General features: G+C 43.5%; 1 protein-coding gene across 13 annotated transcripts in view; it reads left to right on the top strand.

The window, feature by feature from the left end:
- The first annotated feature begins 6757 nt into the window (after positions 1-6757).
- LOC127005120 (macrophage mannose receptor 1-like) overlaps positions 6758-24553 on the top strand; it is a 39161-nt gene continuing 21365 nt past the window's right edge. For 2 of the 13 annotated variants that reach the window (XM_050873698.1, XM_050873697.1), the window contains exons 1-6: positions 6942-7241; positions 7341-7434; positions 7583-7711; positions 7877-8127; positions 8697-8790; positions 9246-9371. In XM_050873698.1, the coding sequence (XP_050729655.1) occupies positions 7001-7241; positions 7341-7434; positions 7583-7711; positions 7877-8127; positions 8697-8790; positions 9246-9371 (935 nt within the window). In that variant the 5' untranslated portion in view covers positions 6942-7000. Of the gene's footprint in view, positions 7242-7340; positions 7435-7582; positions 7712-7876; positions 8128-8696; positions 8791-9245; positions 9372-9785; positions 10288-18592; positions 19468-19560; positions 19655-19797; positions 19906-20094; positions 20331-21137; positions 21232-21668; positions 21795-22228; positions 22927-24553 lie in introns of those variants that run through there. The other 11 variants (XM_050873703.1, XM_050873701.1, XM_050873700.1 and 8 more) reach the window with 8 other exon arrangements.

Below are 24553 nucleotides of genomic sequence, written 5' to 3'. Positions count from 1 at the left end.
AGTGTTTCCCTGAAGAGCAGCGTGAAGTAACCAAACAACACTAAAACGAAGAGCACTGCAAGACTTGATCAGTAGGCATCCCGCTCTCCCTCTGCCGCGCGGCCACCACTGAAGAGGAAGAGTATTCGCTTGTAAATCTCAACACAAACAATAACATACCAACAGCAATAAAAATAATAATAATAATAATAATAATAATAATAATAATAATAATAATAATAATAATAATAATAATAATAATAATGAATAGGCTAACAACAACAATAAAAAAAATGTAAGCTATGGTTATTGAGCTGTAAAGAATCCCACTTCTCTTTTCCAATAACTCCATTACAAGCCACGCATTAAAATGTATTTTATGACATGATTTACTGAACATACTGTTGTTATATTATCGACGTCCATAGGATCCCAGTAGTATACCTTTATGACACCTCGGCAGCAACCTCTTATGTAACACTCCTTATAATATCCTACACTTTAATTTCCCCGGAAAGGGTCGTAGCCTAGTCATTCTACTGTTTTTTCTTTCTTTCAGTAATGACAAGACGACAGGACTGATGTTTTTGATAACTGAAGAGAACGTTGTTGATTAAATGCTTTTATTAGTATTATATATAACGGTGTGTGTGTGTGTGTGTGTGTGTGTGTGTGTGTGTGTGTGTGTGTGTGTGTTGCAGCATGGGACAGTATTCATCAAGCCTCTTTGCTACTTTTAACTACTCATGGCGGCTCACAAGATCTATGAATCACTGAGAGTAATGTCCATACTACAAGCTCTCCCTGTCTTCGAGGTCAGTTCCAATAGTATCAGCCAGACCTCCGCTCCCTCCGAGTTTTCCACGAACCACTTTTACGGGTTAATGTCTGCATGCTTCGTATTAACTTTTCTGTTAGTAATCATGTAAGACAAGCATAGAAAAAAAAGTTGGAAGTGATGCACAGTATGTGGAAATAAACGAAGGCGAAAAAACAAACAGTTGAGATGCTGCAGTTGGTTTTGGAGTTAGAAATATTTGACAACTCTCACTAATGAATCTGACACAGTTTGACAACACCCACTTCTTTTCTTCGCGGGAGCATCTCAGATTCCTTTTTTTTGTTGTTTTTGTTTTGTGTGTGTTCCCTTAACTGCCTCCACTACTGTTAAAAAAAGGGAGAGCTGGAATGCGGGTGAATGAGTCTTGTGCGAAGTCATGAATCTTACAAAATTGCATATAAGCTTTACGGATACGCGCCCAGATGTTATATATATATATATATATATATATATATATATATATATATATATATATATAGATATAGATATAGATAGATAGATAGATAGATAGATAGATAGATAGATAGATAGATAGATATAGATATAGATGTAGATATAGATATATATATATATATATATATATATATAGAGAGAGAGAGAGAGATTCAGAAAAGTTTAGTCTTAAATAAGTTCAATATCCATAATGTTGTACTATTGTCGACTACTGTCAATATTATATAATTTTATCGTCATTTTTGTTGACGAATAATATATTGCTAAGCTCTACACGTACTCAGTAATGTTAAAGCGAAAATAAATTATTACATGACTAAACAACTACCTTTCTGCCTAACCTTCTGAGTCTTGTCCTGGCGATAGCAGTGAACAGCAGACTTGCTGAGCACTGCGAGCGCAATGGGTGGCTGTTCGTTGACAATTGGGACCTCTTCTTTGGCAACGACGCCCTCTAAGCCCGGGACGGGATGCACTTGACGTTCAAGGGTGTTGAGGCTCTCTCAGTCTGTCTTGAGCGAACACTCAGTGCCCTGAGGGATTTTTTAGTATAGGCGAAGGGGGGGAGGAGTAATGGGAGAAGACATTTAGCTCATAATACAATCAGGCAGCTTAGAAGCAATTATAGGGGAGTAACAGAGGGCGGGCTAAGAATCTTCTATACTAACACCAGGAGCCTCAGAAACAAGATAGACATGCTAAGGGGTGAAGCTTGTGTAGAAAATTTGGACATAATAGCGATCACTGAGACATGGATAGACACTGCCAATAGAAATTTTAGATCGGAATTTGAAATAACGGGTTATCAGATGTTTCACAAAGACAGAAAGGGAAGAAGGGGAGGTGGAGTTGCGCTATATGTTAAATACTCACTTAAATGTTCAGTTAACAATTCAGTCAAAACTAACATGGATTCAGAATCAGTTTGGGTGGACGTTTACAAAGGGAAAGAAAAACTAACTCTAGGGGTTTTGTATAGGCCACCCAACCTTAATAGGCAGGACACGAGTATACTACTACAAGAGATTGGCAGGGCGAGTAGGAGTAAAAATGTCTGCGTAATGGGGGACTTTAATTATAGGAATATAGACTGGGAAGACCTAGTGGGTGACAAGATAATTTCCTTAAGCAGGTAGTTACTGAGCCTACCAGAGGAGATAACTTATTAGACTTAGTCCTAACTAATAATGGAAACTTGCTACGTGAGTTGGAGGTGGGCGGAGAGTTAGGAAATAGTGACCACAGAACGGTTCGTTTTAACTTAGACTGGGCGGTAACCCGCGAACCAAACCCAGTGTTAGTGCCAGATTTTAGAAGAGCAAATTACGAGGGGCTTCGAAGACATCTTGAAGGGGTAAATTGGGAAAACTGAGGGATTCATGAGGGCCAGAACTGTGGGTTGGAGCCAGGAGAACCAGGTAGAAATGTCTTACAATAATTTAGTTAGAGTAATAGTAGAGGGGCAAGGACAGCATATACCACAGCGAACACTTAGAAAAGAAAACAATGACACGAGATAGGGTTAATGTAAAGGCTTAGAGATTGCGAGAACTACACTCGCCTCCAATGCCGAAGGTTCAGGATAGAAAATGATAGGTACCTCAGGAAGTGGGAAGGCAAACACTTGCTAACTTAACATTAGAGTTATTAAATAACAAGTTAATAACATGGACATAACTCCTCCAACACGTACAGTAATCTAACCGTCTAGCATCCTCTCCACACAAATGATACTACCTAAATAGTAATCACATTACAGGCAGGTAAGAAAAGAGCACGAATAAACATGGGAGAGGGATGATAGAGAAGGTTAGACTTACCTGGTGCGGAGTCGTATATTCGTATAGTATTTCAAGTATAGCAACAACACAGCCTTTAGGCCAACACTGTGGGGAGGTTAAATAGAACAAGGTTAAAGATCACCTGGTGTGGGGTCGTGACAGTAGCACAGATGTAACGTAGCACAGCTCAAGACGAGACCAGAGGCGGCAGGATAAGAGTTTCGTCCCCTCTCTATACAGCGGCTTGAACAGGCAGAGAAAGAATCACTTCAGCCCACGAAAAGTGATGTCTTCTAAATGAGGACCTCAGCAGAGTGGTGTGGCTGTACGTTGGGATGGCGATAAATTGAGGGATATAATCATTACCAGGCAAGTAGTCCAGGATGAGATAGATAAGCTTAAGAAGAATAGGTCGCCAGGTCCTGACGGGATATTTCCGAGGGTATTAAAGGAATGCAAGGATGTACTCAGTGACCCACTAACCGACATCTTTAAGATGTTGGTAAATACTGGTTATGTGCCCAGCCTATGGAAAGTAGCTAATGTGACGCCGATTTTCAAAAAGGGGGACAGGTCAGCTGCTTCAAACTATCGCCCAATTAGCTTAACATCGGTTAAAGGCAAGATGTTGGAGTCCATAATAGCCAGGAACATTCGGGAGCATCTAAAGAAACATAGCTTAATTCACGACTCGCAGCATGGGTTCACGAAATGTAGGTAATGCCTCATCAATCTCTTGTCCTTCTACAATAAAGTATTTGAGGCGGTAGACAGAGATGAAAATTATGATGTAATCTATCTTGATTTTAGTAAAACGTTTGACAAAGTTCCTCACCAACGACTGCTGCTTAAATTACAGGCTCACGGAGTAGAGGGTAAAGTTTTCAACTGGGTCAAGGAGTGGCTTAGCAATAGGAAGCAAAGAGTGCAAATCAATGGTAAAAGATCTGACTGGGGATGTGTTACGAGTGGGGTCCCTCAAGGTTCGGTATAGGTCCACTTTTGTTTATTATTTATATCAATGACTTATATATAGGAATTAGTAGTGATATCAATAAGTTTGCAGATGACACCAAGATCAGTAGAGTAATTGAGTCGGATGAGGACACTAGTATTCTCCAGGATGAACTAAACAGATTGTATGACTGGGCGGATAAATGGCAGATGGAGTTCAATGTAGGGAAGTGCAGTATTCGGAGTGTAGGTAGGAACAACCCCTCACATAACTATTGCTTAAATGACACTCCCATAAGCAGGTCTGGGTGCGAGAGGGATTTAGGGGTCTTAGTGAGCTCTGATCTCCATCCAAGGGCACAATGCATTCAACCTAGGAATCGAACAAACAGGGTGCTGGGATTTATTTCAAGGAGCGTAAGCAACAGAAGCGCCGAAGTCTTCCTCAAACTATATTTAGCATTAGTTAGACCTCATCTTGATTATGCGGTTCAGTTCTGGTCACCTTACTATAGAATAGATATCAAAATATTAGAATCGGTGCAGAAGAGGATGACTAAGATGATTCAGGGGTTAAGAAACTTGCCATACAAGGAAAGACTCCAAAAGTTAAACTTATATTCTTGAGAAAGGCGAAGGATGCGTGAAGATATGATCGAGGTTTATAAATGAATGATGGGCTTTAATAAGGGGGATATTCATAAGGTTTTGTTGGTAAGAGAACCGGGTAGGACACGAAGTAATGAGTTTAAACTGGATAAATTCAGATTCAACAGGGACATAGGCAAAAAACTGGTTTACTAACAGAGTGGTGGATGAGTGGAATAGGTTGAGCAGCCATGTGGTGAGTGCCAATACAATTGTCGCATTAAAAAATAGATTAGATAAATTCATGGACAGCGATATTAGGTGGGGTTAGATTCACGGGAGCTTAGGTTCACAGGAGCTGCCTTGTACAGGCCTACCGGCCTCTTGCAGACTCCTACGTTCTTATGTCTTATGTTCTTATGTACACGTCTGTCTAAATATTCATTATTTGTCTATCTCCATTTATCTACCTGTCTATTGATGTACCTACTTATTTCCTGTTATATACTTATCTATTACCTGTTTCCTACCTATATATTAATCTATCAATCTGCCATTTTTTTACAGTAACTTTATAGCTATTACTTATATCTTCCTACCTACTTACCTACCTACCTACTTAAATACATACATACATACTACCTGCCTACCTACCTACCTCTCTATCTAACTTCCTATCTATCTACCCATTTGTCTGTCTATCTATATATCTAACTACCTACCTATCTACCTATCTGTCTGTCTGTCTGTCTGTCTACCTAACTACCTACAGACCTACCTACCTACTTTCCCGTTTTTTACATATATTTACCGTTATTTTTTCCGATCTATAAACAGTTTTTACCTCAATATTTTATCCCCTACACAGGTGGCCGCTAGTGAAAGGGTTGAAAGGTGACATATTGATATTTGCACACTTGATTAGTTTCCTCTTGAGCTCAAAACCCTCGGAATGCCACCAGCCAAGACCGGGGCGTGAGGCGTGTGTGTGTGCAGGTGAACAGCGCTAATGAGTCAATATTGGCCAAACATTTATCCAGTTTCAGCCTCAAAGTCACGTTTGTCGTCGCCCTTATTGCTTTAATACATTAGCTGGTGCCAAGCCTTGAAGATCTGATGGAAATCTACTTTATTTTCTCTTATAATATTCGTTCAATGGCCTACTGTATTTAGTGTTTATAAATTGTAGGGAATGATTCTCGAATTATCTCTGTTATTAATATAATTAATATTATTACTATTACTATTATCCGGCTCTACGGGCATGTGGCACGCTGCCCGTAAGTCGACCCTGCTTAATTAACGGATGGTACCTGTAAGAGATGGGTAAGGCAAGGCGCCCCAGAGCGTATGCCCACACTGTCTGACTGAGCAAAGAATGAAGGGAAGAGAGTCAAGAAAAAAGAGCGTCGAAGAGAGTAATGGTGGGAGGAAGAGAGACAACACAGGAAACGATCGCAGCACAATCTATATACATTTAATGACCCGCACCTTCCAACATACAGTACCTATTTTTTTCTGTAATCAACTTGTATTTTGGGCGTCTAAATCTTGAATCTTCAGAAGTTGTTAATATTCGTTGATAATGCTTCTCTAATATCAACAGATTTACTCAAACAACACAAATAAATAATCAAACTTTACACTCAGATCCAAAGCAATTTCATAACCTTTGACATCCTGTCGACAGAAATCTTGTTACTTTTACTCTTTGACAAAGTAATCTTGATGTGACTCATTTTAATGACGCTTTCTTGTGTAATCCAAGCACGTCTTTAGATTAAAAAGCTAACTTTTCCGCCCGTACGAACGCCGTCTCAGTCTTTGACTCTATGGCGACTGTAACCTGGATGTGACTGTTTGGGGTGATGTTTCGTTGCCAATTCTAAGAGAAGTTATTTTTATTCACAATCAACACAAGTAACGAATATTCCTGCACCATACAGTTACAATCCCACAAACTGACATTCTGCCGACCGTACCCTTGAGATGATTACTTCAGGTATATGCTTCGTGAATTAGTCTACAAGTACGAACATAGGTTAACAAATAACTAATACAACCAAGTTATCTGCCCCGTAAAAAAAAAAAAAAAAAAAAAAAAAGATCTCCCAATCTCTGATCATCTGATTACCATAACCTTCAAATAACACTGCAAGACTTATTCTCAAAGACCATCACTAAATTCACACAGATGTTGCTCTTGAATGCTTAATGTGTCAACACGCCACCAAAAGCTCGTAATTTTCGAGCCATTAGGTAACAGCTGAGGGGACATGGCGGCTGGACAGCTGTGGAGGGGCAGGTTAAGCGGGAAGGGCAGTATATAAACCCTCGAGGAGCAGGGAGGCAGCACACAACTCCCACTGTACGAACACGCTCACCAAGACACCCCAACGGAGCCATGGTGATGTTCTCTCTCCTGATACTAGCTGGTCTGGTGGCCACGTCCCTCTCAAGCCCATTCCCTGCTGTCCGTGAATACCCTCGCCTCGAGTGTCCCGAGGGATGGGCGCTCATAGACCGGACTTGCTTCCTGTTGGCTGATGAAGCCGGGACTTGGGATGAGGGCCAGTCCTTCTGCAACCAACGGAGCGCCTCCCTGGCCACCATCTCGAGCCAAACACAGCAGGTCGCCATAACTGGTAAGTGGTAAATCAGCACTGCTAGGTTCATAACGCAATAGACGCCATTTATCCACCTCCTCTGACTAATGTAAATTCAACTGTGCTCCTCGCCTCCAGCCATGCTGAGCCAGAGTGTGTGGATCGGCCTCAATGACCTGAAGGAGGACCATAGTTACGGCTGGGCTGACGGCTCGGAATACAGCTACGCCAGGTGACAACGATCACTCCCTGTCTCCTTCCCAGTCATTCTCCCACCTATAATATTTTTCTTATTTCAGTCCAGTTTTTTTATACTGAAGATAAATTGATATGGGATTCATGTCGTTGAATAGTTCATAATTATGCCTTCTTTTTCACAGCTGGGATGACGGCGAACCCAACAACTCTGGAGACGTTCTGTGGCTGTTCGGCGACAGTGAGGACTGCGTGGAGATGCGCCGGAAAGTTGGCTACATGTGGAACGACGAGCACTGTGACGAGAGCAGACAGTGAGTACCAGGAAATGAGATGATATTGTGGGACTCGGGATCGGACGCACGTGTTGCGTGCTTTGCATGACTCGTGGTGTGGTTTCCGAGGTTGCTACTATTTTCTGTTATCTATCATAATTCTTTTGGCATTTCTTAACCTTTACCACGCCTCCCCTGCACCAGGTTCCTGTGCAGCATGGGACCTGAAGAAATCACCACCACTACCACCACGACCACAACCACCACGACTACCACCACCACAACCACCACACCCGCCCCCGTGTGTGAGGAAGGTTGGGAGATTTTTGAGGACGCCATCTGCTACAAGGTGAGCGAGGAAGTGGCTTCGTGGCCCAGAGCCCGCGACGCCTGTCTTGCCCAAGACGCCCAGCTGGCCACCATCACCTCAGAGGGACAACAGAACTTCCTGGCTGGTGAGTCAGTGAAAATTTTTTCACATCCTGGCTTCGTGACTAACACCTTTTATCGTATGGTTACATTTCAACTTTTTCCATTTCGATGCACAAAACAAAGTATTAATTTCAATTTCTTCGGAAAATGCAACACTGACTACTGGGTCAGTGTTGCATTTTCCATCTTCTAGCCTTCTTGACTCCCACAAACGTAGATATTATTTTATATGAATGCATTTCTCACCCTTCGTCCTCAAGACACAAACACGCTCTTGATCATAATATAGGCAACTTGAAGTTTTTACTAAAAACTCATAGGCACACACGGAATTATTTGAGAATACTTTCTTAAAAATAGCAAATCCTTGATCGAGAAAGATTGTGGGGGAAGGGAGATTGATGACAGATTCCATCAACTATACACTCTTGTATATTCTATCGTATGTTTATTAAAAACATACATACTTGGGTCAGTGTACTATAAAAAACAAAGGTTTAACTTCCGTTATAAAAACATGAGTCCAGCGGCACAAAGAGGAATAAAACATCCACTGAACCTAACTCAATCTCTTCTTTGTCGCCTCTCTCAGCACGCCTCACCGCCAACACCTGGATCGGCCTGAATGACGAGGTGGAGGAGGGAGCCTTCACCTGGCCGGACGGCACGGAGCCCGGATACACCAAGTGAGTAAGAAACCATCATCACCATCATCATCATGCCCACCATCATCATCTTTAGCTATTACTAATTCACTGCACAACTAAGCGCTTTCCCAACGTCCTTCACCTCTGCCACTCCCACCTAGTTCTCTGTCTGCCCTTATTTGCCATTAGGCTCGAAATAATTTGGTGCATGTTGGTCAGTTCTGAGAATCAGAAATCTCGTTTTATACTGCCTTTGAGTTTAGGGGTACAACAAAGTGGGGGGCGGTTGCCCTCGCTGCTCCCCCAAACTGACGCTACTGAAAGCATGTAATGGGTCCTCAAGACATCACGAAGCCACCCCTGCAGCTATATAATCAAGTTTTCCTGCACACATCGGTGTAAAGCACCAGCCAAAAGTTCAAACACGCGTTTTGGTCAAGAAACTTTCAAAGCAGTCTGTTAAGTGTGCTTGTTTTCCCTTCACCACCCTGCAGCTGGGAGGAAGGTGAGCCCAACAACTCCTACGCCTACCTGACTCTTGGTGTGGGCGAGGACTGCGTCGAGGTGAGGCCTGAGGATGGCTACATGTGGAATGACGAGCTGTGCACCATGGAGAGACTGTAAGCCCTCGAGTTGTTTGTTTTTGTTTATGTAGCGTGTTTTTACAGGGGATCATTTCCATAGTGTCCCCTGCTTCATGATTTTCTTCGCCTAGTGAACTGACTTTCACTGTCCTGTCGTCTAAGTTATCCCTTTTTTAAATTCTTTTTTTTTTTTTACATGCCTGCCTGATGTGTTAACTCTGTTAACTACATAATCTGGTTGTCATTTATCTAAAGTCCTAATTTATATTCTATCTTCTATTTATGAATATTTTTTCCATTTTCTTTCTATATTCTAATATTATGCCTTTTTTTGTTAACGTTGTATCGTTATATGCATACAAGGTATTACTTAGTTTCTTTACTTTCTTACACTACATCGGCATTTACCATTGGTATATTTTAAGTCCTTCACACGCCTTTGATCAACAGGTTCGTGTGCCAAAAGCCCCCCCAGTAAGACCCGTGTCCTTCCCACGAGCCTGCCAGCATGCCAGCCTGCCAGCCACACTGGAGCCACACCATCGGCCACGTCTGACACAGCAATGATAGAAAAAGAACTGTAATGGGGCTACAGTCACCGAGACATTATACTTGATTGTATATTTATTATATTCATTAACTAACTGGATTCCTCTGCTTTTAATTATGATAGCGTTAAATAATAGTATCAGGTGTAAAAACAGTACCCAGGTATATATATTTTCATATATATTTTCATTTAACTAATGCTATTAGTTATGATATTTATTTTTTTCGCTGTCGAGTGGCTGGTGGAAAAGATCTCCCTTGATAACCCTTGCTATACGTGACACATTATAGGAATATTATTTTCCTCATAAATGTGTTTTCAAATCAGATAACATCTCTATGAACCTTGACAGTTCTGTTGCTGATGTTGGGGTGGATCACGCAAATACAATATATTTCAAAGCGTTGCCTGTTAATCCTGCTTCCTAACTGTGTATATAAGGAATATGTGGGTGTACAAAAATGTATTACTCAAAACGTTCTACAAGTGCTGATTGGAAATAATTGTTACAGCTCCCTTAAAGCAAGGACACCTTTAAGTCACTGTTTCTTGATGACTGTAACAATTGCTCCAGTATCACAGCACTAATCACTAATTCACACATAGTATTTGTCACGTAAGTGCCAGTGCATATACAGTGATCATTTCACTGCGGTGAGTAAACCTTCTTTGCTCAATCTTTTCACAATCTTTACATAAAAGTACAAAACTCTATTGTTTAGATATTATAAAATACAAAGCATGTATACAGTGTTAGTTTTTTTAAACTTTGTTAGGTACCAAAGTCCTTTAACTACGACAAACTGAATGAGAGGTCACATTCTCATTCACGTCTCCTCCAACTTCACTTCTTCATCTTTCCCTCCACTCCTCAGTCCTGACGGCAACACTGCCGTCGTATGGAGTATGCATCTCATGTGTGTGTGTGTGTGTGGGGGGGGGGGGGGGGCACTCACACAGCTCTCCTTGACAGAGTGGAGTCAAAGGCTCTTCGTCACATCAGCTCTCCTCCTCATACTGATAGTCTTTTACCTCTCAAATTACGCCGCCATGTTGCCTCTGTTTCTATCTTCTATCGATATTTTCATGCTGACTGCTCTTCTGAACTTACTAACTGCATGCCTCCCTTCCTCCCGCGGCCCCGCTGCACACAACGTTCTACTCATGCTCATCCCTATACTGTCCAAACCCCTTATGCAAGAGTCAACCAGCATCTTCACTCCTTCATCCCTCACGCTAGTAAACTCTGGAACAATCTTCCTTCATCTGTATTTCCTCCTGCCTACGACTTGAACTCTTTCAAGAGGAGGGTATCAAGACACCTCTACTCCTGAAATTCACCTCTCGTTTTTTTTTTGTTTGATTTTTACAACATAGGAGGCAGCTCAAGGGCACACACACACACACACAAAAAAAAAGCCCGCTTATCGCTGCTCCCATAAAAGAATCAGAAGAGGCGGCCAAAAGCAAGGTCAAACTCGGGAGGAGAGGTGTCCTGACACCCTCCTCTTGAAAGAATTCAAGTCGTAGGCAGGAGGAAATACAGATGAAGGAAGATTGTTCCAGAGTTTATCAGCGTGAGGGATGAAAGAGTGAAGATGCTGGTTAACTCTTGCATAAGGGGTTTGGACAGTATAGGGATGAGCATGAGTAGAAAGTCGTGCGCAGCGGGGCCGCGGGAGGGGGGGAGGCACGCAGTTAGCAAGTTCAGAAGAGCAGTCAGCGTAGAAATATCGATAGAAGATAGAAAGAGAGGCAACATCGCGGCGGAATTTAAGAGGTAGAAGACTATCAGTAAGAGGAGGAGAGCTGATGAGACGAAGAGCCTTAGCCTCCACTCTGTCCAGAAGAGCTGTGTGGGTGGAGCCCCCACACACGTGAGATGCATACTTCATACGAGGGCGGACAAGGCCCCTGTATATGGATAGCAACTGCGCGGGGGAGAAGAACTGGCGGAGACGATACAGAACGCCCAACCTCGAGGAAGCTGATTTAGCGAGAGAGGAGATATGAAGTTTCCAGTTGAGATTTTGAGTTAAGGATAGACCGAGGTTTTAGACACTCCTTTGACCTCTGTTCGGGAGCAGTGAGTAGCGGGCTTTTTTTATTTTTTTTTATTTACACCCTTGAACTGTCTCCTGATCTAATATATATATATATATATATATATATATATATATATATATATATATATATATATATATATATATATATATATATATATATATATATATATATATATATATATATATATATATATATATATATATATATATATATATATATATATATATATATATATATATAAAACTGGATGTTGCGCCTACGTGCGCAACATCACTTGCTCTCGTGCCCACGACCTTCACCCTTCTGAATTTTCCACCATCTGGCTAAGACTTCATTGTCATTCTATTACTAAATACATCTGTGCTGTTTATCTCTCGCCTAACTCTACTAACTATGTAAAATTCTTTGACTATTTGAACTCTAAAGTGGAGCACATCTTGACTCACTCTCCCTTTGCTGAAATCTCCATTTTGGGAGATTTCAATGTTCACCACCAGCTTTGGCTTTCATCCTCTTTCATTGACCAGCCTGGTGAACAAGCCTACAACTTTGCTCTCCTCAACGACCTAGAGCAGTTAGTTCAGCACCCTACTCGTATTCCCGACCGTCTTGGAGACAGGCCCAACATTCTAGACCTCTTCCTTACCTCTAATCCTTCTGCTTACTCTGTCAAACTGTTCTCTCCGTTGGGCTCCTCCGATCATAACCTTATTTCTGTATCCTGTCCTATCGCTCCTGTACATCCTCTGGACCCACCGAAGAGGCGATGCTTCTGGCATTTTGCTTCAGCTCGATGGGACGACCTGAGGATGTACTTTTCCGATTTCCCGTGGAATGATTACTGCTTCCAGGAGAGAGACCCCTCTGTGTGTGCTCAGCGCATCACAGAGGTGATTGTCTCTGGAATGGAGGCATACATTCCACGTACTTTCTCTACTCCTCATGCTAAAAAGCCTTGGTTTAATCATGCTTGTTCTCGTGCTATTAAAGATAAAGAGGCAGCTCACAAAAGGTTCCAGAGCCTTCGAACTCCCGCTAACTTTGATCTTTATTTTTCAGCCCGGAATCGTGCCAAATCCATTCTCCGACTTGCCAAAACTTCTTTCATTAATAGAAAATGTCAACACCTTGCTTCTTCTAATTCTTCCCGTGACTTCTGGCATCTAGCCAAAACTATCTCCTCCAATTTCACTTCTTCCTCTTTCCCTCCTCTCCTTAACCCTGACGGCAGCACTGCGTCTCATCTGTCGCTAAGGCTGAACTCTTCGCTCAAACTTTATGTAAGAACTCCACCCTGGATGATTCTGGGCATATTCCTCCTACTCATTCCCCCTCTGACTCCTTTATGCCTGTTATTAAGATTCTTCCAAATGATGTTTTCTATGCCCTCTCTGGCCTCAACTCTCAGAAGGCTTATGGACCTGATGGAGTGCCTCCTATTGTCCTTAAAAACTGTGCTTCTGTGCTGACACCCTGCCTTGTCAAACTCTTTCGTCTCTGCCTATCAACATCTATCTTTCCTTCCTGCTGGAAGTATGCCTTTGTAAAGCTTGTACCTAAGAAGGGTGACCGATCCAATCCCTCAAACTACCGCCCTATAGCTTTACTTTCCTGTCTATCTAAAGCTTTTGAATCAATCCTTAACCGGAAGATTCAAACGCACCTTTCCACTTCTAACCTTCTATCTGATCGCCAGTATGGGTTCCGCAAGGGGCGTTCTACTGGCGATCTTCTTGCTCTCTTAACTGACTCTTGGTCATCCTCTCTTAGCCGTTTCGGTGAAACTTTCTCTGTTGCGCTAGACATATCGAAAGCCTTCGATAGAGTCTGGCACCAGTCTTTACTTTCTAAACTGCCCTCTTTCGGATTCTATCCCTCTCTCTGTTCCTTTATCTCCAGTTTCCTTTCCGGCCGTTCTATCTCTGCGGTGGTAGACGGTCTTCCCCTAAACCTATCAATAGTGGTGTTCCACAGGGCTCTATCCTATCACCCACTCTCTTCCTGTTATTCATCAATTATCTTCTTTCCATAACAAACTGTCCTGTCCACTCATACGCCGATGACTCCACTCTGCACTATTCAGCTTCTTTCAAAAGAAGACCCTCTCAACAAGAAGTACACGACTCCACACTGGAGGCTACAGAACGCTTAACCTCAGACCTTGCTATCACTTCTGATTGGGGCAGAAGGAACATTGTGTCCTTCAATGCCTCAAAAACTCAATTTCTCCACCTATCAACTCGACACAATCTTCCAAACACCTATCCCATATTCTTCGACAACACCCAGCTATCACCGTCTTCAACACTAAACATCCTCGGTCTATCCTTAACTCAAAATCTCAACTGGAAACTTCATATCTCCTCTCTCGCTAAATCAGCTTCCTCGAGGTTGGGCGTTCTGTATCGTCTCCGCCAGTTCTTCTCCCCCGCGCAGTTGCTATCCATATACAGGGGCCTTGTCCCCCCTCGTATGAAGTATGCATCTCACGTGTGGGGAGGCTCCACTCACACAGCTCTTCTGGACAGAGTGGAGTCCAAGGCTCTTCGTCTCATCAGCTCTCCTCCTCCTACTGATAGTCTTCTACCTCTTAAATTCCGCCGCGATGTTGCCTCTCTTTCTATCTTCTATCCATATTTCCACGCTGACTGCTCTTCTGAACTTGCTAACTGCATGCCTCCCCCCCTCCCGCGGCCCCGCTGCACACGACTTTCTACTCATGCTCATCCCTATACTGTCCAAACCCCTTATGCAAGAGTTAACCAGCATCTTCACTCTTTCATCCCTCACGCTGGTAAACTCTGGAAGAATCTTCCTTCATCTGTATTTCCTCCTGCCTACGACTTGAACTCTTTCAAAAGGAGGGTATCAGGACACCTCTCCTCCCGAAATTGACCTTTCTTTCGGCCACCCCCTTTGATTCTTTTTTGGGAGCAGCGAGTAGCGAGCTTTTTTTATTATTGTTCTCTTTTTTGTGTGCCCTTGAGCTGCCTCCTTTGTTGTAAAAAAAAAAATATATATATATATATATATATATATATATATATATATATATATATATATATATATATATATATATATATATATATATATGTGTATATATATATATATATATATATATATATATATATATATATATATATATATATATTTATTAGGCGGTGGCTGAGTGGTAGCGTGCTGGGCCCACATTCACCACGTGATGGACGACGCGAGTTCGAATCCCCACGCTACCACCTCGGATTTTTCAGTCACCGCCGAGTGGCTTAAAACTACCCACATGCTGTCCTGAAGACCACCCATCAACCCGGACTATAGAGGAAATCGTCCAAGTGAATCAAGAACGAGTTCTTGGGGGGCAGCATGAGCCAAGAGAAGATGGCGCCATTATAAACACTTGCCTGCGCCATGACGGGTTGGGGACGAACACCACCCAGGCCCCTCAAGCAAGCCTACCGGCGCTATAGGCGTAGACGTAAAAAAAAAAATATATATATATATATATATATATATATATATATATATATATATATATATATATATATATATATATATATATATAGATATATATATATATATATATATATATATATATATATATATATATATATATATATATATATATATATATATATATATATATCTATATATATATATATATATCTATATATATATATATATATATATATATATATATATATATATATATATACTTTGGGAGTAGGCCTTCTAAGATACATGCTTTGTTGAAGTCGGCAGCGGTTAAGGCGTTGTTCAGCTACAAGTTCCACCTACAAGCAAGAAGAGAAAGCTCTCAAGAAAATAATCACAAAAAATGTGAAACCTACAAAACCCGACACTCTGCTGAAACTAACCATCTACTACAAATCCAAACGCACCTCCAGCCTCGTCATGAAAAACAGCTGCCTGCCACCCACCAATAACCTTCAAGAAACGAGCGTTATATATCAGTTTACCTGCAACGTTGGTGACTGTAGTCGCCTAAACTCAAGATATATTGGCTCGACCACCACCACATTATCAAGAAGACTATCCGCACACCTACAAGACGGAGCAATACGTCGTCATTCAGTAACCAAGCATGGATCACCACCCACCCGTCAACAGCTAGAAGAAAACACCACAATAGTGCAAAAAGAACACCAAAGAATGCGCTTAAGAATGACCGAAGCAGTATACATCTACATCAGCAAAACATCGATCAACGTCCAGCTACTCACAGAGACAAGCTTGCCAACTCACCGTTGACCGCTACTCACAAAATGATCGGAGGATCGTAGGCCGACGCTGATTGGCTGACACGCGCTGCTCCTCACCCGACCTACCATGGCCCGCTCTCGCCATCGCAAGCGCCCGAACCTCTCCCCACCCGAGGGAGAGGAAGAAGGATGGACCCTCGTGGACAAGAGACGTTGACGAGCCCCGACCCCACCACCGGCCCCGGACTTCCGCTTGTACCAAATCATCAGCAACAACGAAACAAGCACCTTCCACGCCGTCTGACGGCTGGAGAGGGAACACCCCGACCTCCGAGTACGGGTGCAAGAAAAAGCCGGAGGTGCGATCTACATCAAACCCCTGGACGAGGAAGCTGCTTTCTCTCTCGCTTGCCTGAACAGAGAGACCACTTTCGGCATCTCCCTAGGAGAGGTCGAGGGCAGGTCGAAGGGTATCGTTTCGCGATATCCTCTTGGCCAGTCCCTCCCACCGATCCTGGAGGACTCGCGCGTCACCTTCGCAAGCAGGTGTACTTACAACGCGGGTCACTGTCGCAGAGAGCCCACGCGGCATGTCGAGGTGACGTTCCGGGGGCCCTCTAACGCGTCCCTCGACCTAGGCGTCTGGGGTGTCTTCTCCGTTAGGAGGTTCACCCCGGAGCCCCTGCGGTGCTTCAATTGCCAAGCCTTCGGCCATGTGCAGAAGTACTGCAGGACCAGAGCTCTCTGCGGCGTGTGCAGCGGGAAACATCCCTCCTCGAAGTGTATCGAGACTGCATGAGGACCAGAACAAACCGGGCTGCACGATGTCCGAACTGTGGCGGGAGACACCACGCCTGGTTCAAGGGCTGCACCGAAAGGCTGAGGAGGCTCCCCCCTCAGCCCTCGGGTGCTAAAGACACCTTGCCCCTAAACATCCAGGCTGTCCCCCAAGCAGCCCCTCATGCCTCACCCTATCCCAGCCCAAGGATGAACGTGGTGGTCCCTGCCCCTGCCCCAGCACCCGCCAGCCCGCAGACGCCAGCACCCCGTGAAGATGCCACCACGCATACCTGCCGAAAAAGAAAAGGAAGGGCCTGCCAGACCGCCCCCTCAGCCCACCGAGGAAGCGGTGTGCCAGACAACGCCGAACAACGTGTCGCTGGCCACCCAGACAAGCCCCGAGACTACACCCCAGGAAACTCAGACGCCGTCCACGACCACCATGGGAGCAGCGACCAGCGCCCCCGACCTCAGCACCGTCCTTAAGCCCCTCACGCCAGAGTGGGATAAGGTTTTCGCCCAGTCAGTGACCCTGACAAGGGTAGAGCTATTCAAACTGATCAACACCATCGTGGATTTGATCAGCGAATACGACGACGACGACGAGACCGAAAAAGACGACCTGGAGTTCCCACTAAGAACAGTGTTCTACGAGACACTGAAAGCAGCGCTGCGGTTCCGGAAGCCAGTGTACCCAACGAGGTGCCTGAAGAAGGGCCCGGCTAGAAACGCCCTATGGCCGAAGTGGGAAGAAGCAGAGAGAGGCGGGCCAACCTATGGCACATAGCCCGCGAGGGTTCAAATCCCCTCAAAATCCCATCGCATCGCACACGCTCTCATTCCACTCCGCATTTCTCCTGAAGATGGTCTTCCTATAGACCGAACGACGTCTAGAGAACGTGGATCTTGGATACCAGTTGACAAAGCTGAACAGCCGTCAACGATCTCTTGTTAGAGAAATAGAGAAAACAACAAAGAAGAAGAACAACGCCTTAACCGCTGCCCACTTCAACAAAGCATTTATATATATATATATATATATATATATATATATATATATATATATATATATATATATATATATATATATATATATATATATATATATATAAACCACGTTATGGAAGTTCACTCTCCCCAGTGTAAATGTGGATCTTTTGGCCCATACCAAGATCGAGCCGCGTACCTTCCCTTCGACAATGTAGGCACGGCCACAGACCGTGCCTTCAATCTTTACCACAAGTCGCTCGGAAAAGTAAAGTAGGAAAGAATGCACATACACACAGTGCAGCCCACTTTCCACCAACCAGATATAGTTCACGCACACACATACACACACACAATGCTATTACAGCCATAATACCCAGTGAAAAACTACATCTGTGCCCATTGGGTAGACAATAATTACACCCTGACCTCACCCTCCCTACCTTGCACTCCCTATTCTCGACCATCAAGGCATCTATCTCGCTCTTTGCATGTTTACATAATGTGCTCAATATAGAAAACAATTATCATGATGGTAAACTCTCAAAAGAAAAGAAAAGAAAGTTGTAAAAAAAATTAGGTGGTGAACTACGAAGGTTCGTGCCTGGCTGGTTCCTCTGTGCTTTGAAGGCGCGTGCTGTTGTTGTAAACAAGACAAACATATGAGGAGTCTAGTGCTCATGGGGCGAACAAGCCAATTACCTTGTTTTGAGTTACAGGCCTTCAAAGTTAAGCATTGCAAAAACATACTGAAAAACACATATGGCAATATCACCATACACCAGTAGAAAGTTTCCAGCTAGACAAATTCGATGGAATCAGTGTCTGTGTGAAACTGTGTTCATTATTAAAAGAAAAGAAAACACAAACACGAATGGGTGTTTTTCTTTTATTAATGCATGTTTATTATCCGATTTAATCCAAACTCAGGAAATTAAGAGAAAATGCTGTAACTAACAGCCAGCTTAAACTTCAAGCCAAAATTTCCATACAAAGGTGTTTTATGAGGTTTACTAGTGGTCTTCGCCCTTAGAGCCCTGATACAGCCGACTTCATCATTCACTCTGCAAACAGCAAAACACGCTACCTTCACCACCCTTCTACTGGGTCATAGAGACCGATTTCCCATTTTCACGTCCGTAGAGGGTTGCACAGTGCTTCCAACTAGCGGAAACAGGCGAAAAGGGGGCGGGCTTAGCGGGAGGGGCAGCATATAAACCCTCGAGGAACAGGGAGGCAGCACACATCTCCAGTGTACGAACAAGCTCACCAGGACACCCCAGCGGAGCCATGATGTTCTCTCTCCTGCTGGTGGCTGGTCTGGTGGCCACGTCCCTCTCAAGCCCATTCCCTGCCGTCCGTGAATACCCTCGCCTCGAGTGTTCCGAGGGATGGGCGCTCATAGACCGGACTTGCTTCCTGTTTGCTGATGACTCTGGGACTTGGGATGAGGGCCAGTCCTTCTGCAACCAACGGGGCGCCACGCTGGCCACCATCTCGAGCCAAACACAGCAGGACGCCGTAACTGGTGAGTGGGGAAGAAGCAGGTCCATAACGCAATAGAAGCCATTTCTCCACCTCCACTGACTAATCTAACTTCAATTGTGCTCCTCGCCTCCAGCCATGCTGAGCCAGAGTGTGTGGATCGGCCTCAATGACCGGAAGGAGGAAAATACTTTCGTCTGGGCTGACGGGTCGGATTACAACTACGCCAGGTGACAACGATCATACGGCCTTACAAATCATTTTCCCACCTTTAATTTTTTTTTCTTCATATTTCAGTCAATCGGTTTATACTTAAGATAAATAGATAGGGGATTCATGTTGTTGACAAGTTCATGTGCCTTCTCTTCCCTAGCTGGAATGACGAAAATCCCAGCAACTTTCAAGACGCTGAGCACTGCGTGGAGAGTCGAAAGTCCTATGGCTACTTGTGGAACGACAACAGCTGTAACAATACCATGAAGTGAGTACCAGATTATCCAGATGACATGTTATGGTGGGACTCGGGACCTGAGCCATATACGTAAGCAGGCCCTTTCAGAGCAGTAGAACATTATCTTTAATTATATTTGGTATCACTAGAGGTACACGTGCTTGTTGTTATTATTTTCTTAGTCATTTCTTAACCCAAACCACGACATCCCTCCACCAGGTTCCTGTGCAGCAAGCCACCTGAGTTAGTCATCACAGCAAACAAGACGGCCACCACCACCACCACCACCACACCCGCCCCCGTGTGTGAGGAAGGCTGGGAGATGTTTGAGGACACTATGTGCTACAAGGTGAGCGACGGACTGGCTTCGTGGCCAAGAGCCCGCGAAGCCTGTCTTGCCCAGTACGCCCAGCTGGCCGCCGTCACCTCTAAGGGACAACAGAACTTCCTGGCTGGTGAGTCAGTGTAATTTTGTTCCAAATCTTTGCTTCGTGACTCACACAAACGTTAATCTATGAACGTATGATTACATTTCCACTCTTTCATCTGGTACTCAAAACACAGTCTTAATCTCAATTTCTTCAGCAAATTCCTGACTATTCAATCAGTGTTGCATTTTCCACCTTCAGCCTCCCTCACTCACACAAAGGTATATATTTCATCGCATGGCTGCATTTCCTACGGCTAGTAGTGACCCGGATGTTGCGCTTGTCCAGGGGTAAGACGCTGTCACCCACCAAAGGCTCCAGGGCCAATGTGACGGAGATGAGCACCATGGCCACGCGCAGCTATAGCATGTCTCCCAACTCTGTCTTGGCGTCAAGATACAGACAGAATTTTGATCGTAATTTATATCAACAATATCCTGGCTCAGAAGCAGCTGCATTACTTTCACCTCTTCGCCTCCCTAACACACAAACGTAACTATTTCATCACACTTATTGTAAAACAGCGAGTCCTTCACCCAGTGAGATTTTAGGGAAAGGGAGAATGATGAGATTCCATAAGCTGTAGAGAATTCAATAATTTCACATACCCTATGGTAAACACTTAAAATATATATCCTAATAATACATTGCTTAAAAAACACAAGTTAAAGTATATGTTTTATATATCGTATGTTTTTTTTAAATGCTTTCTTCAGTCAGTCAGCTGTAAGCTAAGAGGTTTAACTTAAGAGATTATGATAATGAGCCTAGCAGCCTTAAAAGAGATTAAAACCATTGCACCTAACTCGGTCTCCTCTCTGTCGCCTCTCTTAGCACGCCTCACCGGCAACACCTGGATCGGCCTGAATGACGAGGTGAAGGAGGGAACCTTCACCTGGCAGGACGGCACGGAGCCCGGATACACCAAGTGAGTAAGAGATCATCATCATCATCATCAACATCTTTAGCCATTACTAATTCACTGCAGTCCCAACGTCCTCCACCTCTTTGTCTCTCATCCCAACCTGATTCTCTGGCTGCCCTCACTTGCCATTACGATGTAAATAGTCTGGTGCATTCTGAGGAGCAGGACACCACTTTTAAACTGCCTTTGAGTTTGCAGGGTATACGAAAGTGGGGGGATGCCCTCACTGCCCCCCTACACTGACGCTACTGAGAGTTAGTAATGTCCTTAAGACCTTACGAAGCCACCCCTGCAGCTATGTAATCAAACTTTCCTGCACACATCGGCGTAACCCCCCGCCAAATGTTCAAACCCTTGCGCTTCAGTCCAGAAACCTTCAAAGCCCTGCCCGCTAAGATTTCACTGTTAATCGCGCTTGTTGTCCCTTCACTTCCTTGCAGCTGGGATGAAGATCAGCCCGACAACTATTTGCACTCCAAGAATGAAGATGCAGCCGAGAACTGCGTCGAGATAAGGCCTCCGTTTGGCTACAGGTGGAATGACCAAATGTGTCATATTAAAAAACAGTAAGTCCTTAGAGTTGTTTGTTTGGGCAGTCTTTTCTTTTACACTTCGAGTTTCTCACGTGTTTTTCTATTTTTTTCGCCTTGTGATCGAGCTTTAATTGTCGTGTCTTTTTAGTGCGTACGTTATCTTTATTAACCTTCACAATATATGTCTGCCTAATTTGCGAACTCTTTTAACTTCAGAATCTGGCTTTCGTTTTATTAATATGTCTAACAAATTTGAGTGTTTTATCTTCTAATTTCTTGTCTTGCCCATTTATCTACTTTATTTCAATGTTCTTTGTGTGTGTGTCTGTGTGTGTGTGTCTGTGTAAACCTTCTATACATACAAGATTTACAGACTACTATATTTATCTACCTGCTATAGATAGATAGACGGCATCGGCACCTGCCATTGGTTTGCTTCAAGTTCTTCACACGCCTTCGATCAACAGGTTCGTGTGCCAGAAGCCTCCTAGTAAGACCTGTGTCCTTCCCACGAGCCTGTCAGCCAGTCAGAAACACTGAAGCCGCACCATCGGCCGCGTCTAATACAGCAATGATAGAAGAAGAACTGTAACGGGGCTATTCACCGACAGCCTTTATTTGATTATTTTTCAGTATCTTTAAGCAGTAACACACCTGGATTCCTCGAGATTCCACTGATACTGTAACAACACTTGGTGTCATATATTACATGTTAACTGTGCCTAGTTTCACTGATACTAACTAGCGTCATCAATGTTGATTATTTTTTCCGTTGTTGATTGGCTGGTGGAAAAGATTTCCCTTGACAACCCTTGCTGTAACTGACACAATTTGTAACTACTTTATCCTTTTGTACGTGTTACCAAAGCATGCATAACATTATTTTTTCCGTTGTTGATTGGCTGGTGGAAAAGATTTCCCTCGACAACCCTTGCTGTAACTGACACAATTTGTAAATACCTTATCCTTTTGTACGTGTTACCAAAGCATGCATAACATCACTGTGTTCCTTGACAGTTGTTGCCGGTGTTGAAGTGGATCACACGAATATAATACATTTCAACGCGTTGGTTGTCAACGCTTCTTCCTGACTGGGTACGAAGCAATGTGTGGGTGAACAGAAATATATTACTCACAACTCTGCAATTACAGAGTTCGATAAAGTACATAAGAACATAAGAACGTAGGAGTGTGCAAGAGGCCGGTAGACCTGTACAAGGCAGCTACTTTGAACCTAAGCTCCCGTGTATCTAACCCCACCTAATATCGCTGTCCATGAATGTATCTAATCTATTTTTGAATGTGACAATTGTATTGGCACTCACCACATGACTGCTAAGCCTATTCCACTCATCCACCACACTGTTAGTAAACAAATTTTTGCCTATGTCCCTGTTGAATCTGAATTTATCTAGTTTAAACCCATTACTTCGTGTCCTGCCCGGTACTACCAACAAAACCTTATGAATATCCCCCATATTAAAGCCCTTCATCCATTTATAAACCTCGACCATGTCTCCACGCACCCTTCGCTTTTCTAGAGAATGCAAGTTTAACTGTTTGAGTCTTTCTTCGTATGGCAAGTTTCTCAACCCCTGAATCATCTTAGTCATCCTCCTCTGCAACGATTCTAACATTTTGATATCTATTCTATAGTTAGGTGACCAGATCTGAACCGCATTGTCAAGATGAGGTCTAACTAATGCTAAATATAGTTTGAGGAAGACTTCGGCGCTTCTGTTGCTTACGCTCCTTGAAATAAATCCAAGTACCCTATTTGATCGATTTCTAGCTTGAATGCATTGTGCCCTTGGACGGAGATCAGAGCTCACTAAGACCCCTAAATCTCTCTCGCACCCAGACCTGCTTATGAGAGTGTCATTTCAGCAATAGTTATGAGAGGGGTTGTTCCTACCTACACTCAGAATACTGCACTTAACCATAGAAATCCATCTGCCATTTATCCGCCCAGTCATACAATCTGTTTAGTTCATCCTGGAGAATACTAACGTCCTGATCCGACTCAATTACTCTATCGATCTTGGTATCATCTGCAAATCTTACTGACATCACTACTAATTCCTGTATCTGTCATTGATATAAATAATAAACAAAAGTGGACCTAATACCGAACCTTGTGGGACCCCACTCGTAACACAGCCCCAGTCAAATCTTTTACCATTGATTTGCACTCTTTGCTTCCTATTGCTAAGCCACGCCTTGACCCAGTTCAAAACTTTACCCTCTACTCTAGGGGTTTTGTATAGGCCACCCAACCTTAATAGGCAGGACACGAGTATACTACTACAAGAGATTGGCAGGGCGAGTAGGAGTAAAAATGTCTGCTTAATGGGGGACTTTAATTATAGGAATATAGACTGGGAAGACCTAGTGGGTGACAAGATAATTTCCTTAAGCAGGTAGTTACTGAGCCTACCAGAGGAGATAACATATTAGACTTAGTCCTAACTAATAATGGAAACTTGCTACGTGAGTTGGAGGTGGGCAGAGAGTTAGGAAATAGTGACCACAGAACGGTTCGTTTTAACTTAGACTGGGCGGTAACCCGCGAACCAAACCCAGTGTTAGTGCCAGATTTTAGAAGAGCAAATTACGAGGGGCTTCGAAGACATCTTGAAGGGGTAAATTGGGAAAACTGAGGGATTCATGAGGGCCAGAACTGTGGGTTGGAGAGCCAGGAGAACCAGGTAGAAATGTCTTACAATAATTTAGTTAGAGTAATAGTAGAGGGGCAAGGACAGCATATACCACAGCGAACACTTAGAAAAGAA

The sequence above is a fragment of the Eriocheir sinensis genome, chromosome 29, assembly GCF_024679095.1.
Source record: "Eriocheir sinensis breed Jianghai 21 chromosome 29, ASM2467909v1, whole genome shotgun sequence".
NCBI classification, from domain to species: domain Eukaryota; kingdom Metazoa; phylum Arthropoda; class Malacostraca; order Decapoda; family Varunidae; genus Eriocheir; species Eriocheir sinensis.
This window is presented reverse-complemented; position numbering and strand designations above follow the sequence as displayed.